This window comes from Zeus faber (genome assembly GCF_960531495.2).
Source record: "Zeus faber genome assembly, chromosome: 21".
Classification (NCBI taxonomy): Eukaryota; Metazoa; Chordata; class Actinopteri; order Zeiformes; family Zeidae; genus Zeus; species Zeus faber.
The window spans coordinates 10317349-10334233 of record NC_137208.1 but is presented as its reverse complement, the minus strand read 5'-3'; the positions used below and the strand labels follow the sequence as shown (position 1 = coordinate 10334233).

The 16885-nt window shown below is 46.4% G+C and overlaps 1 protein-coding gene across 1 annotated transcript; it reads left to right on the top strand.

The window, feature by feature from the left end:
* The first annotated feature begins 200 nt into the window (after positions 1-200).
* On the top strand, positions 201-12522 carry LOC307246554 (glucoside xylosyltransferase 1-like). Its single transcript, XM_080022513.1, has 7 exons — positions 201-504; positions 1600-1834; positions 3533-3664; positions 4372-4623; positions 6405-6528; positions 6903-7075; positions 10407-12522. Exons 1-7 carry the CDS (start codon positions 317-319, stop codon positions 10566-10568), a joined length of 1266 nt encoding a protein of 421 aa, XP_079878639.1. The 5' UTR covers positions 201-316; the 3' UTR covers positions 10569-12522.
* The last annotated feature ends 4363 nt before the right edge of the window (positions 12523-16885 follow it).

Below are 16885 nucleotides of genomic sequence, written 5' to 3'. Positions count from 1 at the left end.
CTGGAGCACCATCTAGCGGCCATTGGCTGAACTGCGGTTTTGGAGCACTTCCGCACCGGGCGCCGCTCGAATTAAGCCCGATCCTCCTCTGTAGACACCCGGGAGGGGGAGGAGGAGGAGGAGGAGATGGAGGTGGGAGGGGAGCGCACTTTTGTTGATGGCTCCTCACCCCTCCCCCACACACCACGGAGACCCGGACCGAAGAGGCATGGCGCCGGCGGGCCCCTTCCGCGACCGAACCCCGTCCCGCCCCGGCTCCTGCCCATGCCCGTGCCCGTGCCCCGGGCCATGTCGGCCCCAAGTCGTCGTCTAGAAAATGCGGCGTTACATCCGTGCGCTGTTCCTGTGCACGGTGTGCGCCGTCCTCCCGTCCGCCTGGTATTTCTACGCCAACCTGCTCCGTTACGGAGATCCCACCGAGGCCAGGAGCAGGGTACGCAGCCCGCAGAGGGCCGCGGGAGCCCCGGACGGACCGGGCCCGGCGAGCCCGCACCGGTACAACAGGTATGAGGCCAGTGTGACGGCGCTGAGTCACATTAAGCCGCTGAACATCTCTAATAGTGTGTGTTATTTTTATTATTATTATTATTATTATTATTATTATTATTGGGGAGTCGATGTCACAGAGAATAACCGGGTTTGTTTTGGCCGCCATTGTTCAGCCTGTATAGGAATGTGCGGAGGCGACAAGCGGTTCGCCGTGATAGTAAACAGGCTCCCGAAACGACTCCCGTCTCTGCCACCCAACGGACATTTAGTTAATCTGACGCCAGCTAATATTATTATTACAAAAAAAAAAAAAAGACTCAGACCCGAGTGATGGATGTCGAGAGAAAACAAAGATACCCGTGAAAAGAGCTTTTTGTTGCTGGTGCTGTTTGTTCTACTCCCCTTAGATGCTTTTATCCTTCCTACAACTTACATCTTTGTAGCTTCCGCGCAATATTCAAAGTTCAATCTCGGGCGTTGGGGCAAACGACAAATACAAGCACAATCGGCACAATAACGCCACCGAATTGCATTATTACTCTAAAGCACGATCGGGGGCTGTGGAGTCGGAACACTCGACGGCGGCACAACGGAAACAAGTTTGATTCTGAGGGAAGAACCAGCACCGCCCTGCGGCGAGACGAGGTGGTGCCGTTTCAACGAGCCCCTTCGGGACTGGAAAGTCCTTGAGCAGAGACGAGTCCTTTGGTGTCTGCCAGGCGTACGTGCACCCTCGTATGTCTTTCCGCATGCGGTACAATCGCATACAAGTCAGGCCGAAGCCGGGACTAGGTTCACTCTTGCTTGAGCGCGAGCCCTCCCTGCTTTTCTCCTTTTATCTTTAACTCCACCACCTGGGTTTCATACCCACGTCCACCATTGCCGACCCAACTCGCCGTGAGCGCGAGATCGTCGCAGCATTTTACACGAAACCCCATACGGTTTGGTCTCCATCACAAGACTACATTTCTGGCTCGCGGTGTGTGGCTTTTGATTTATTAACACTGCCTGCCTATGCAATGCGGTTCCGATTGAAACCCGCGATATCATTCGCCGTTTTTGTTTTTTTTCCCCCTCCCCCTGCCCTCCCAACTCTTCCTCCCACGTCAGGTACATCATGCGGCAGCGGGGCCGGGCGGAGGCCCCGGGCGGAGGCGGCAGCGCCGCCGCCGGTGAAACGGCTCGGATCGAGGCCGACGCCCCGATGCACTTGGCGGTGGTGGCGTGCGGCGAGCGGCTGGAGGAGACGCTCACCATGCTGAAGTCGGCCGTCCTTCTGAGCGTCAAGCACCTCCGCCTGCACGTCTTCGCCGAGGACCAGCTCCATGCCGGCTTCAGAGAGGCCGTGAGTAGGCTCTGTGAAACCGATGGAGTTGCTCTTGCGACCAGAAAATAAAAAGAACGCTTCGGACGAATGCGTTAGGGTTTTTTGGTTTGCTCCCGGCAAAGACTACTTCACCCTTTCACTTTCACTTATGAATGGGTATCCATTTGTACTCATTAGGGTCTGAGTCTCCACACGAACAGCCCACAGTCACCAACACTGAAGTGTGTGTGTGTGTGTGTGTGTGTGTGTGTGTGTGTGTGTGTGTGTGTGTGTGTGTGTGTGTGTGTGTGTGTGTGTGTGTGTGTGTGTGTGTGTGTGTGTGTGTGTGTGTGTGTGTGTGTGTGTGCCTGCGATCTGGGGGTTGGCAGAGCCGCAGCCAAGATGCCAGTGTGTTGAACGAGCCATCTGCTGAGGGAATGTGCACATCTACTGGCTGACTGTTTACCTATCTCTCATTTCCACATGCACGCACGCATCTTATAGGTACCAACACTTAAACACACAAAGAAATCTTAAATGCTTGCATGAACACACACCCCCTGGGCAGATTGACGATTGCATTGTGTAATTTCCGGTGTCACTTCTCGTGCGCGTTTGTGACAAAACGTGGTTTGGAGACCCGACAGACTCGTCGGGGATTCCTCCTGGTGAAAGATGTTTTAATGTGTGACGACGCCCTGGGGCCGATCAGTCATGTAGTGGGACACCACAACGGCGTCAAGGTTCCCGATCACAAGACGGAAAGTCGTGTAGTGTGAACAGTACAGCGGTCTGATGACCTCGAAAGTCGCGTCATGTGCCCATGGTGTGAGGAACGATATATTTTTTTAGTTATTCCCCGGATCTATCATCAGCCTTTTTTCCTGGAATTTATTCCTCGGCATAGCTGGAAATTGGTTTTTCCATCTGCGGGACATTGCAGTGGAGAGCTAGATTTCAGATTTCACAATCCATTTATTTTCCAGTCTTAGCGGCCGCTATAGTATAGTAGGGAGCTAAAGTTAAATTCACCTCCCAGAGTCAAAAGATATTAGCAGGTGAATATTACTTCTTGGCAGCTTGTCAAACTCTGAAATAAAACATTTCAATAAATTGATGGATTTAAGCTGTTATTTAAAGCTGTGACGAATTAGAAACGCTTCTCTTGTATTTTGAATAGGCTTTCTCTTCAACACTGTGAGACCAAATGTAGTTGTACCGCTAGTTAGTTTATTATGAGAAAAGTGTGCGTTCAAAATAATAACAAGCAGATGATAAGATTTTGGTTATCATAATACCGTGGTGCAGTTACAGCCTAACCTACTAGGTCATCATATTCACGTGATTGCCCGAATTGGTCAGAGAAAACAAGTATCTGGAAGGGGCTAGTGCCTTTTCTGGCTGAAATTGTCGTCGTTTCTGGGATTTCAATGGATTTATTTTAGTGAGATCGCACTAAATGATCGTCGTCCGTCTAGTTCCCTCTGTCCCAGACACAGCCGGGCACTTGCAGCCTGCATTCCTTATCGGTACTTATGTTGATTTACTACAAAAGCAACTTCCATGGTGACATGGTAATCTAGAACCCATACATGTTGTCAACATCATCTAACGAAGAGCTTATTTAAATACCTTGGTTTCTGACTTCGTTAGAGATTTCAGGGACTCCTCTGAGGGACACTGTGTATACCTCCAACAATGTCCTGCTGATGGGCGATGTGTTCTTCCTTTTCTCAGTTGGAGTCGTGGCCCGGGTTTATTCGCTCCAGGTACGACTACACCGTGTACTCCATCAGCTTCCCCAGCAAGAACGCGGCAGAGTGGAAGAAGCTGTTCAAGCCCTGCGCCTCGCAGAGGCTGTTTCTACCGGTGAGTGTGTGCCGCGCTCCTTCTTCCTCCCTGGCGTTACAAACCAAAGATTATCTGGATTTTAGATTTACATGGACACACTATGGACTCCAAGTAGAGAATTGAGTTGCCGTTGGGGCGTGTCATAACAATTTCACATTGCCAATATCGTGTCCTACGTTACCTCATATTATACAACATTATCTGAGTTATTATGTCTTGAAAGGGAATTAAAACATCACTTTGACTCGCCGTGGTTTTACGGCAGGGAGGGAGAACAGCCAATGAGCTCTGATGCACCGTCAAAAAGAAAACATTCCGTCGATTGGGGATCGGGAAGATGGGTAGATGAGCCATCCTGCACATTACGGGGAGTCTTCTCATTCAAATTTATGAGCGGAAATAACCCGTAATGTCGCAATAAGAGTGTCTCCATAACCGAGAAAGATATTGTGTCATTTGCAATGTAATGAATAACACTTTGTAGTAGATTGTCTTGAGTGAGCATTAGAAGTGCTCCCCACTGTGGCCATAACCTGTTATTTCTCAAATGACAATAATAATCTACTGTATGATCTAATGGCAGTGTCAAAGCCAAGATGGAAATGACAGTAATCAACATTAACAATTTCCACGCAGGGGAGTGAAGATGACACCAGACTTGATAATCCACACAAAACACCTGATATACCAACGGCTTGTTGATGTCCCTCTGCTCGTCCCTCCAGTTGATCCTGAAGGACGTGGACTCTCTCGTGTACGTGGACTCGGACATCGTCTTCCTGCAGCCCGTGGACCGGCTGTGGTCCTTCCTCTCTCGGTTCAACTCCTCCCAGCTGGCGGCCTTCGCCCCGGAGCACGAGGAGCCCCGCATCGCCTGGTACAACCGCTTCGCCCGCCACCCATTCTACGGCCGGACGGGCATCAACTCCGGGGTGATGCTGATGAACATGACTCGGATAAGGAGCACGTACTTTAAGGTTGGGCCGACGGTTGCTCACTTGTTTGTTTTTTATTTTATTTTTTATTAAGGTGTTGGGTGGTGGGAAAAGGATTTAAACAAGCATCAATAGGTTTACAGTGAACTGTTCTATCATCATTGGCCACTAGAGGCCCCCCCTTGTGCTGCAAATTGTGTTGTAGGGTCAAGAATCTGCTCCAGGCTTTACACCAGTGATTCTCAACCTTTTTCATCTCCACGACCCTCAGTGCAATTCACATCAGGGCCACTGACTCTTATTTGATTGGATTTTGTCGCTGGGAGTCCAACCTGAGGAAATTTTTATTGTTGTATATGATTTAGTCCAAACTTCCATACCTGTCTATCCGACAGTCAGGGAGATATCAGGGAAACTATGATTAAAACAGTCATTTCTATTCTCTAATGGTCTGATGTTCTGAATAATAGAATGGTGTTGTTGAAATATTAATCATTTCAATGGGAGCCCCTGGTGATCCCCGGACCCCATGTTGAGAACCACTGCCTGCTCTGGTAGTCAGGCGGTGCCTGTGTGCTCTGGACTACTGTATGTTTTATACGGTTGTGCTGGGAATTGCAACTTCATTCGGCTGCCTTGGGTTTTCTTCAATATTACATTTGGAACATTTTTAAACTTATCCCAATTGAAGTTATGACATGCATCGTCTGTTGTATTAGAGGGGACCTATTGTGCTCCTTTTCAGCAAGTTCATATAGGTGTCTGACGTCCCCAAAAGATGTTTTTGAAGATTTATTTTTTATTTTGAAATTCTGAAAATGCCACTCAGGTCATGCATTTGAGCCGTGTTAACATGCCTCTGTGCCGTCCTGCTCCAGAAACAGGCTGTTTCAGCGTGTGCCGCTTTAAATCTAAAAGAGCAGCCAGGCCCCCAGTTCTGTGAGCCAGTGGGATTTGAGCTCTACTCCGGTTCCCTTTTATGGAGTCTGTGAACTTTCACTGATTTCACCTTATCGGTACACTAAGTTCTGTTTCTGAACAAATTTGAGGCGAGAAATAAGCAATCAAGTTGCTGAATCTTCACTCATAATTAAGGCTCGCTACTGTTTAAAAACTTGGGATACCAGTACCAACACCAGTACCCTTAAAGTGCTACCGATGCCAATAGAATACTTCATTCTGTACCTTTTTTTCTCCTACTATACCCATCATGTGGATGCAAGTATTCAGTTGTGTAAAATGGCACCATTCCTCCCCATCCAAATGACTTTTACATTAATACATTTTAAAAGTGTTAAAATTATTGAAATATTTATTAAATAACTGTGCAAATCTGCACAATGAAGTATTTGGGGAGTGTATTTATAACAAATATCCAATACAGGAGGAATAATTACGGCAAGGAAAACTTCTTTCACTGTTCATATGGACACCTGACTGTAGTTTTAAGACGGACTTGAAAAATTGTGAACCTATCCTTTAACTGTTGTAGCTGCTGCTGTGGTAGTGAGCCAATCACACGTCGCATTAAATCGAAGAACGCTTGCTGTGATTGGCTGCGAGCAAAACCATACAAAAAGTCATTACTCACAGACAGTTGGTATTATTTCCTCTTTCTTTTAAAACATTTGTGCTGGTCTGTGCAGCCGGAGCAGTTCTCATGCTTAGCTCACTGACTGGGTTGTTATTTCACAGTATGTGTCAGTAGGCCCATCAGAGATCCATATGTATGTGCAGAAGCACTGAAAAAGTGAGTTTTTCATAGAAGGTCCCCTTTAAAAATACAAAGTTTGCTGGTATGTGTGTTTGTGTATTACCGACAGAACGACATGACGTCTGTGGGGCTGCATTGGGTGGAGCTGCTGATGCCGCTGCTGCAGAAATACAAGCTGAACATCACCTGGGGAGACCAGGACCTGCTCAATATCATCTTTCACTACAACCCCGGTAGAGTGCACGCACAAATACACACAAACAGGACAGGCAACTGAAAGGAACGTGGCAACACTATTTAACACTGGTGTCAACAGAATATTAATATGACACCAGCGTGATAAAGCCAGTGGGCACAAACATTATTTTTCACCTGTAAGTGGATCACAATTATCTACACCCAAACAAAGAAAGAAATTGAGTGTTTTATCATGATTTAAATTATTTATTTTAATATTTATTTATATATATAATATTGTAAATCTATCGTATTTATTTATAGTTAAATGATAAACAACCGCTTTATTGCCATACCACCATAGAAGGTATTAAAATGGTGCTTCATGATGCCTTGACGTGTGTGTGTGTGTGTGTGTGTTTCTTCCCAGAGCGTCTGCTGGAGTTCCCGTGCCAGTGGAACTACCGCCCTGACCACTGCATCTACGGCAGCAACTGCGCTTCAGCCGAGGAAAATGGCATCTACATCCTCCATGGAAACAGAGGCGTCTACCACAACCTGAAGCAGCCGGCCTTCCGAGCCACCTATGAGGCCATACGGAAGGTGTGTGTGTGTGTGGGTGGGTGGGTGGCTTTGCTCTCTTGAAGTGACCTGGTCTTGGTTGCCGGCCCAATTCCCTGGATTTAGTTGTTTGAAGCGTCCTGGCAGGACTGGAAGGAATGTGAAATCTAAAATGCCATTTAGCCACGGCTCCTCTTTGGGAAAAAAATAATCTGGGGTATGAGATGGATTCTGGGTTCTGTTCAGCTGGAAGGAAAATAAAGTCACCACATAATAATGAAAAGATTAACAAAAAAATCTTGAAAAAAAACCCCACCAACATGTCATGTGAAATAGCAGAAACGCAAACAATGTGACTCTTTTGAACTAAATAATCGGCACCAAGAAAAGGCGGGTGGGTTTTTTTTCTGTTAACCCCGGGCTTTCCCGTTTTTTTTTGTTTTTTTTTTTGGCAAAGCCCAATCAGAGCGACCTCAAGTTGAAAACAAGCGAGGGAACGGTGTGGTTTTTATACGTAGCCGTATTTATCAATTATCTCTTTATCTATTTTTTATTCTCCCTCCCCTGCGCTGTATAAGCGCCATAACGGGGGGGGGGGGGGCCTTGCTCTGCTCGCTGGTCCCAAAGTCAGGGGGCGGAATTCCGAGTTTATTCTGGAAACACGGGGGTACTTTTTAAAAAATTATTATTGTTTTTTTTATGCTTTTATTGTAGATAGATATTTAATGTATTTCTTTTCCTTCGTACATAACAGGAAGACACTCTGTAACCTCCCTCCCCCGTCCGTGAACAGTCACTCTCTTACCCATCTGTGAGGGGAGGTGCCTGCGTTTAGAACCCCCATATTACATCCCCCACCAGACCACACACCGTGCGGTAAATACAATATTGGCGCCGGGGCGGGATGTTACGGCCAAAGCAAATTTCCCCCATGAGGATGTTCACTGGTTGTTTAGTGGCATCGACCACACCGTGGCATTTACCTAATGAAGCCATCAGCGCCCGGGCCTCATCACCTTCCTCTCCAGAAAGCATTGGATTTACATCAGGCCGATGGGCGATCAATACCTCATCCCTTCCCCCATGCTCGGACCGCGGGATCAATTGCGGCAGAATGCGGAGGTGTGCACGTGCGCACGCACGTCCGCACACACGCACGCACAGAGACACGTCCTCTGGGTTAACCGTTGCATGCATATTAACAAACATGCACATTTAAGCATTCAGAGAAAATCTTGAACTTCCTCTCACACACACACACACACACAGACGGGACGTGAACAGTTGAGTTCACAGCTGAGCGCTTATGGCTGCAATAGCTTATCCGGTATCGATCCTTTTCATAGTTGTGTTCAAATGTCTTTCTCGCCGCAAGGATGGAGCTTTACGGATTAATTCTCGGGGAGTTTAATAACAGAGGAGGTCTTTATTGGTTTCCCATTCTCCATTTGTACGAAGGCCTGAAGTTATATTGGTTTGGGTCTGTTGTGGAAGTTAAGAGCACCATCCCCTCACTTCACAGTTCCACAACCGTCTTTCAAGGATAGGCATCTTTGTCACCTGGTGTCATAAAGAGAGATGTTGTCACAGCACTTAAAGGGCCATATCCAGCTTGACTGTCCTGAAAATAGCTCACATTTACTTAACACAGTGTTTTTCTGTGAAAGTTACTACATTTGGCCGTATTTTGTATCCAAAATTTGTCCAAATGAAGTACTTAAAGACAGAAATGTGTAACCAGGAGATAGGACCGGGAGATACTCACCATATCTTTTGAATTGTCCAAAACCCGTAAATAGAGATTATATAAAAAAAATGCAAAGTTTGTCAGTAATGCCAAATGTGTGTGCAGACTATTAATCATTTTTACACAGGTGTGGTCTTTCAATGAACAATGTTATTCACAAATAATACTACGCCCTAGTAAAATGGAACCAGTTGCTGACAAAGAAAACCATGTGATATCATTTAATTCCAAAAGGAACATGTTAGTGGTCTGTCTGTCAGTCTGTCTGTCTGACTCTCCTCCCCCGGCTCTCTCCCCTGTCAAAGCCGGGGCTCAGGATGTAGCCATTAATTTTTACGGCCTCTGGTACGTTTAGGGTCCGAGTCTCCACACGAACAGCCCACAGTCACCAATGCAGAATCAATACTCTGATTGTAAATGCAGCTTTGTGAGTGGGGCGTGCGTGTGTGTGTGTGTGTGTGTGTAAGCGGGCAAGCTGAGCTCACGTTCATTAAAACGCCATTCCGTTTGTGACCCAATATCAGGGGCTCGACCACAAGCAAACGTGCCTGCGTAAAAGATGTTAATTCCCTTTTGATTTCCTCGGGGCATTGTAAAAGCATCTCTGTTATCGGGGAAGCCGTGAAAACTTTCCTTTATTCCAAGAGTCTTAGTGAAGGGTTGCGTCCACTGGCAAATCGGAGTAGAAAAAGGAGAAATTAGTGGCCCACATCCGACCACAAGTAACACGTAGCACATTTATTTTTAACGATCAAGGAGTCACCTTGAACGAGCACGGAGAGCGGCGATCAATGTTGCGTTCATAGCTATTGGTTAGGGCACTTTTAAGGTTTTAAAGAAAAATACCATGAAATTTGTTATAACATATATATTTTTTTTTTTATAAAAAATTAAAAAATGTTATATTTTATGAAATAGTCCATACCGTATCTGCAGTACCCTTGTGGCCCACGGATTGAAAATGATTGATAGACTGTCTAATGTCTTGTCTGGTCCTCTTCAGCGTTTTTATTCAGGCAAAATCATTTAACAAGATACATTAATTAACAAGCATTCATAGATTTTGAATTGTCCTGTAATCAGTTTAGTTTGAGGATATTGATTGTTCAAGTGTTTGTTATTTGGGTGATTGTTATGAATTGGGTTTTAATTGAATGTATTACATATTCATTTTCTGGAGAAGTGAGACTAATTGTTATGGTGGATCTATACAACTATATTATTGAATAATTAACATTATGACCATAATGGCCCCTCACTATCAAGACGGTCATTTATGTTACTAAATGAGATTTGATCAATATGTTGTGTAAGCGTTTCAATATTCACATCGGAGGTCTAATCTATAATGGTTTGCATTCACTCACCCTCATATAGAGATCACAGATTTATTTATTTTTATAAAATGTTATTGTCTAAATTGGAGATGTAGCACAGGGAGTTGTCCCTGTGCTGTGTCACAGTGCATTCTGGGATATCGGTGCCGGCGTACTGCGCAGTGTTTGCACACTACGATATTTCACCATGTAGATTGTAGTATGTCATCCTGGTACTTTTTTAGGTGCTACCTTTTGCCCCCCCCCCGCCCAAAAACTAACTCCTGAACCTTCCTCCCGGGTGCGCCAGTACCCGTTCGGAGCGGACCCGGGGGCCTTCCTCCTCGCTCCTCTGCAAGAGGAGCTGCTGAAGACGACGCACACCTACTGCGGCAAGTCCTACGCCCTGTTCACCAGGAGGCTGGCGCAGAGCCTGAGCGTCATCAACAGGAAGCTCCCGCCGGGGCGCTGACAGCCAGGACGGACCGCGCGCAGTTCCAGGTGTCGAACCGGCGACACGCTGGATGAACACCATCAGGTAGCCACCGCGGCGTTATGCTGCAGCGGGAGGAAACTCTAGATGCAGGGTCTAGTCGTCACTTTTTAAACCTCATTTCAAGACAAATCCTCATAAAGAAACCCAGCTCCTAGTGGGGGATAATGGCTTTCCCAATGTGTGTTTGCAGCAACAAAAGGATACATTTTTATACATTTTTGGAAGATTACACAAAGCCCAAATGCAAGGTGTTTGCCAGTCCTTAAAAAAGTCTTTAAAAATGTCTTAAATTCGATTTGGCGAATATTAGGCCGTGATAGTCTGACTGTCGTTTCAACGTAAACACAATGTCTGTCAAAAATCTGCCTGGTTCCACTGCGTCAGAGTCAGTCAGAACATTTCTGGCGTTACGAAACCCGAACCTGACCGCCGAACCCAACACTTACCTCCGCACTTACCTGTCCTAGATTTTTTAAAATCTGCCTTAAAGTTTCATTCAAACGTGTCATAAAAAAGGCCTTAAAGTATTTCATTAACTCGTTCTGGGAGAAGGAACCCGGGGCGCGCCCTCCGCTCCAGTGTGTTTGACTCGCCGAACCCGCCGAGGCAGCCATTTTATTTTGAAGTAACTCGCACGGCAGCGGTGCTCCGGTTCTGCGGCAGGACGCCGCTCATTTCCTTGCGCCTTTGAGGGTTTTGGGAAACTTGTAAAAAATGTCACCCGGTCTGAGGAACGCACGGCGCGTTCGCCCCACCGACCAGTTGCCTTTGGGTGGAAAGAGCGTCTTCTTCATGGTCCAGCCGGCGCAGCGACCTGAAATACCGTACGTGACGTTGGTGAAGGTCTTTAAATCCCCGAGAGACGCAAAGACATCGTCCGTGGATTTACAAGTCCACGGCCTGCCTTTTCAAGGTCTCTCGCTTTTACGGGGTTTTCCATCCCTGTGAAAGTGACTATGACTACGAGCAGAGACGCTCAATGGAGCGAAAGGTCATTACGTGGAGCAGCTTCGCGTCGGGTAAGCCGTGAATTTAACGAAACTTATTTCGCTTTATGAGCCGAGCGGATCATAATCTGTCTTATTTAAAAATGACAGGAGCTGAATTAAGACTGAGAGAGTGAGACGGTCCGTTTTGACGGATGGACAAAACATAACTGTCAACCCTTCATCTCAAATTCTAAACTGCAGAATATACTGTAAAAAGCCGTAGGGATGTAACATGAATACGAAACGGTACCGATTTGATATCTTTTTTTAAGATAGCATATAATCACAATTGAATGTACTTCTTTTTCTACACTGACTGAACATTTTACATATACTCCATTACTGGTTGAATGTATAACATCAGATCATATATTATTTATGAGTGCAATTATCAAATATTTTCCTCAAAATCAGGTCTAGAAACATTTTTTTTGCCGCCGTATCGTGTATAGTGTCCAAGGTTCACGGAATATTGTCCTTTTTGCACCGACGTATTTAATGACTCATGTTGACACCGTGAGAGTTGTCTCTGCTATTCAAGATTATGTAAACTTTGTTGAACATTAAAGTCCAAATGCTGGCGTTTTGTAAAATAAAAAAGGGCGTGTCTTCCACAAGCAGTCGCGTGACGTACGATTATACCAACGGGGCCACATCAGCCTCATACATGCTGGAATTTTTTAACATGTAAATAAGATGGGGTTTTTTTTTGCTTGTTTGTTTTTTTTTACTCTTTTTTCTTTTTTTTTTTTGTACAAAATGTTTACGGTGTCATTTTTTATAGCTGATTTCCAAAGTTGTCTTTTTGCACGGTTGAGTATTTTTTTCATGCCCATGTCAGAATGTTAGGAGTAGAATTAGTAATGCAACTATATTATTTTCATCTCCATTTTTATCTTGTTTTGTTTTGTTAAAAAAATATATTTTTGCACAATAAAAGCAATTTGGGTGTTTTGTAAGATCGACGTGGAAATTGTATATTATCCCTGAGCACCAGAGGGCAGCATTTCCAAATGTATGCAAGTTGTGGATATGAGGATCATAGAGCGTCCTGGAGTAAAACAAAAGAAAGCCTGCTCCATATTGATCTGGGAATAGGGTTCAAATATCACGTACAAATGAAGTACACATTTGAAATATCATCTAGGAACACTTTCCATCATCCCAGCAACATTTAATTTAGAGTTTTTATATATTTACCAATACACGGCATCTCTGCAGGTCTGTCCCACAAGGATCCAGAACGAAGAGGATTGATGCCAGGCGTCAAGAGTCTCATAGCGTAGATCAATGCAATGGCCAATAATCCATGACCGGGCCACCTGAGGTTCCATACCATATCTGTCAATGCAGCATAAGTGATGGAGCAATAACACTATCCTATAGGTGTCTGTCCCAGTGCATGGACCCCGGCACCAGGGAATAGGTTTATGCTTATCCCCCTTTAGGTAGCGGGACACAATCCTGCATTTACGGCTCTGGATGCAGTTTGATTCAATGCGCTGGATGTACAGTACACTTCATCTCTCTCTCTATACCCATACGAGGGCTTACCACTTACCCATATTGACCTGTTTGTTTAAACCCAACATGTAGAACAGCGTCCCAGGGGGTAAAATGAAAAGGAAGAGGGGAGGAAAAAAAATAAATAAATGATAGCGGGCGTGAATTGAGCACCACGGGGGGAAATAATTCAATACGGCCCCATTCTCCGAGGTTTCATTGCTCTGAAACTACAAGTTTTATATCCCAATAAATTACTCCCGATTTTATGTCTTCTGTGTCATCGCGGCCGGGAGCGGGGCCTATTTCAAACAAGTGCGCGACCCGTGGCAATTTGAGCGGGTCACAACGCCGCGGCGGGAGATGAGGAGGAAGAAACGAGGACATCAAAGTTATTTCGGTCCGCACACGTGGGGCAGGAAAGAGAAGTGAGAGAGAGAGAGAGAAACAAAGAGGGATAATGAGGGGGAGACCGTAAGAGATTTACCGCCGTCTGATCCGGTCGTCTTATGAGCCCGTTATTGTTCGAAGAGGAATTATATCGGCCTTGCCGCGGAGCGCAAGGTTGCCCACTTCTCCGATGCGGCCCCCGGTGCGTTCGTTCGGGCGAAGGTTAGACATTTTCCCTCTCTATTGTTCCGGAGAAATATTGAAGAGCGGAGCTGAATGGACACCGGCGGAGAAACTCGGGGAAGGACAGAGGAGGCACGAAGTGTGCAGCTGCTGAAAGAAAAATCGGTCGGAGATAATTGGACGGCCGTTGGACGGCTGCTCGGTTTCCCGTGTCTTCCTTTTTTAAGTGCTTCTAGACAGCAGGTCAACATGAAAAGACTATAATAAAAACACATCCCATCTCCACTAGGATAATTCATGGACGTATGCCTGTCCGTGTGCACTGTCTCAAGGGAATAAAATCGCCAGATCTTGTTTGCATTGGTGCTCGGCTCAACCCTATAGAAGTTCAAGTGCTAATCCCTAATGATTATTTTGTCAACAAAAATCCCATATTTGATAGTTCTTTTAGCTGGCGTCTTATGAGAAACGGTCCTCCAATGTATTTGTGATAATGTGCTCCTCTATATGCGCTTTCCACCGTCTGTGGCGGATTCCGCCGCCGAAGTTAAGGGTTGCCATGGAGAATTTGATGAAGCAGTGTAGGCAGTCGTGGTCAGTAAACCGTTAATGTGGATGAATATTCACCAAAAAAAAAAAAAAAAGGAATGGCACTCTCGGGTGAAAGATAATCCCCGCCCCTTCAAGTGACCAAGAAAAACCCCCAAAAATTGTTTCGAAGGGAATTCTGGGATTTGTAGTGTAATCCACCCAACACGAGCACATTTACGGATTCGCACTTTAAATGAAATAAGGATCATCTTTTTGTAAACGCTGGCCGGTGTCAGTTACGCTGGTCAATGGGACCATAAACTCCTTCGTTTTTGTTTTTTTGTTGTTGTTTTTGCAGTATTTTATGGTGAACGCAAGCTTCCGTACACGTTCCAAGCTGCCTCCCAAATTGACTTCAATCTCGCACAAATATGACAACCCTCAGATCCACGCGCATACACACTCCCTGCCAACGCTTCGACATTGAGCCTCCCGGAGTGACAGTCATTGGATCATATTCCGAATGGAACTTATATGGCGTGCAATGGGAGGAACTTCGGCGGGGCGGGGCGGGGCGGGGCGGGGGGGTTGTAATTTACATGTTGTAATGGGGTCTCCACATCACTACCGCGGGAGATTAGAGAGTGGAGTGTGGGGGCCGCCGCCGTCCCCGCAAACAGACCGTCAGAACCGTGGGGCTCTTATTGACATTGAGCACGTCTCCAGGACCGGTTTTCATGCCCGGCAAGATGGAATATCGCTTTATTTTTATTATTATTTTTTTTTTAAGCCGACATTAATAACAAATAGGCTCCAGTAATCAAGTGTATGCGTCTCGGAGGGGGAGGAAGAGGAGGAGGAGGGGGCAGCGGGGGAAAAAAGAGAACCAGCCTGGAAATAGAGCGATGGAGACCGGGGTATCAACAGATTGGATTAATTTAATCGTGTGTGTGTGTGTGTGTGTGTGTGCGCGTGGGTGTGTGTCAGACTTGAAAGTGCCAACGGCGCAAAGTTGAACCGGCGTCCGTCCGTCTGTCCTTCCTCTCGCTGTTTCCTCTCGGGAGCCTTCCTCCCTTCCCCTCCCTCCGTTCGCTCCTCCCGCCGTCCTCTCCGTCCTCTCCGTCTTCGCCCACCTTGTTTCCCGGACGCGATCCGGCTTTGCGATTCCCTTCAGAGATTGACCCGCGTTGTCGTCGTCGTCGTTCGTTTTGCTGACCTGGGGCTCTAACCTCAGGCTGTAACAGACCCGGGAGCAAAGAAGTGAAGGTTCTTAACCTCAGCCGAAAAGAACAGCACAGCCGATGGCGGAGGGCAGACATATCGTATTTCCACAACCTGCCTTGATTGATTTTGATGGACTGTTATTTAAGCCACGAATGGCTTCAAAAAAAGCCCCCATCATTTTAGTTGTACTTTTCAAAACAAGCCTTTGCATTTGCCGCAGCACATCCACAGCGCAACGCCGGCTCCAGCAGGTCGCCGGTAGGAAGCGACACGACTCCCTGTTTCTAGTCTCAAAACCGCCGGTTTGCAGAAGTGCCAACGTGTCAGTGAAATAAACTCGATTTTTATCCCAAATCAACCTGATAAAATGCCCAGTTTTGCCAACATTTTTCGCCATCACATGCTGTTTTGAGACTGTCCGACTGGATTGTGAGCTTGTCTTTCCCCCCGTCGGAGTGTGTGGCTTCGGCGACGCCGTCGCTCGGTGGTCCTGGGTTTGAATCCTTAATGTTTGGGGTTTGCATGTTCTCCATGTGTTTGTGTGGCTTTCCTCCCACCGTCAGAGACTTGCATGTCAGTGCCCCCTGAGGCGAAAGAAGTGGAGGTGGTGCCTGGGTGGTGTAACTGCGGCCGGCCACCGCCCCCTAGGTGTAGGACGGATCAAATACAGAGAACTCATTCCCCCCCCCCCCCAGAGAGATAGGTAAATAGTCAAGTCTTTGTGTTATAAATGATCTGAACCGACATTACGTTTTTTTTTTTCCAAGGCCTGGTTTCGAAAACGAACAAACCAATCCTTTCAAACGTCCGGCTGTCTGTGGTGAATGTTTGACTTATTTGATTAATAATACTGCATCACCATGACAATGACGTTACATGAAGTAGAACATTCTGTGCAAGCATGAAGAGTGTAGTGTACTAGACACACACACACGCACGCACGCATTCAGTCCCAAAAAGGCGTTTACACATCCACAGATCTCTGGACGGATCCCATCCTAAACTCAAAGCGGGAGCAGAGGGGCCCCTAGACAGAGAAGCCCACATCAGAAATGAGAGTGACCCCTGAGCCCCCATCCCTCCTGCTGCACCGCATCCTCAATGGCACAACAATACATCTCCCTCCCCGCGCTCCCTCTCCCTGTCACAGCACCACAATATTTACCCCTAAAGTGATCTAATTAAGAAAAAAAAAGCTGTGTGTGTGTGTGAGAATCGGGTTTGTGTATCCTCATGTGTATGTGAAAGTGAGTGCAGATTGATGTGTGTGCCCATTATTCAGTGTGCGAGTGAGTGTGTGTGTGTGTGTGTGTGTGTGTGCGCGCGCGGGCGAAAAAGTGTACAGTTTAAGCAGCTTCAAAGGTCCCGCTCACTTTCTTCCCTTTCCATCTACCCCCACCTCTATCTACCACCCCGGCCCCTCTCTCCCTCTCTCCCTCTCTCCCGCTCTCTCCCCTGTGAGCTTTTCAATTA

Excerpts from the sequence above, each read along its gene's own strand:
- LOC307246554 (XM_080022513.1), top strand. The coding sequence starts at position 317 with ATGCGGCGTTACATCCGTGCGCTGTTCCTGTGCACGGTGTGCGCCGTC. Across the intron at positions 1,835-3,532 it reads ATGCCGGCTTCAGAGAGGCC|TTGGAGTCGTGGCCCGGGTT; the intron begins GTGAGTAGGCTC and ends TCCTTTTCTCAG. Across the intron at positions 3,665-4,371 it reads CGCAGAGGCTGTTTCTACCG|TTGATCCTGAAGGACGTGGA; the intron begins GTGAGTGTGTGC and ends TCGTCCCTCCAG.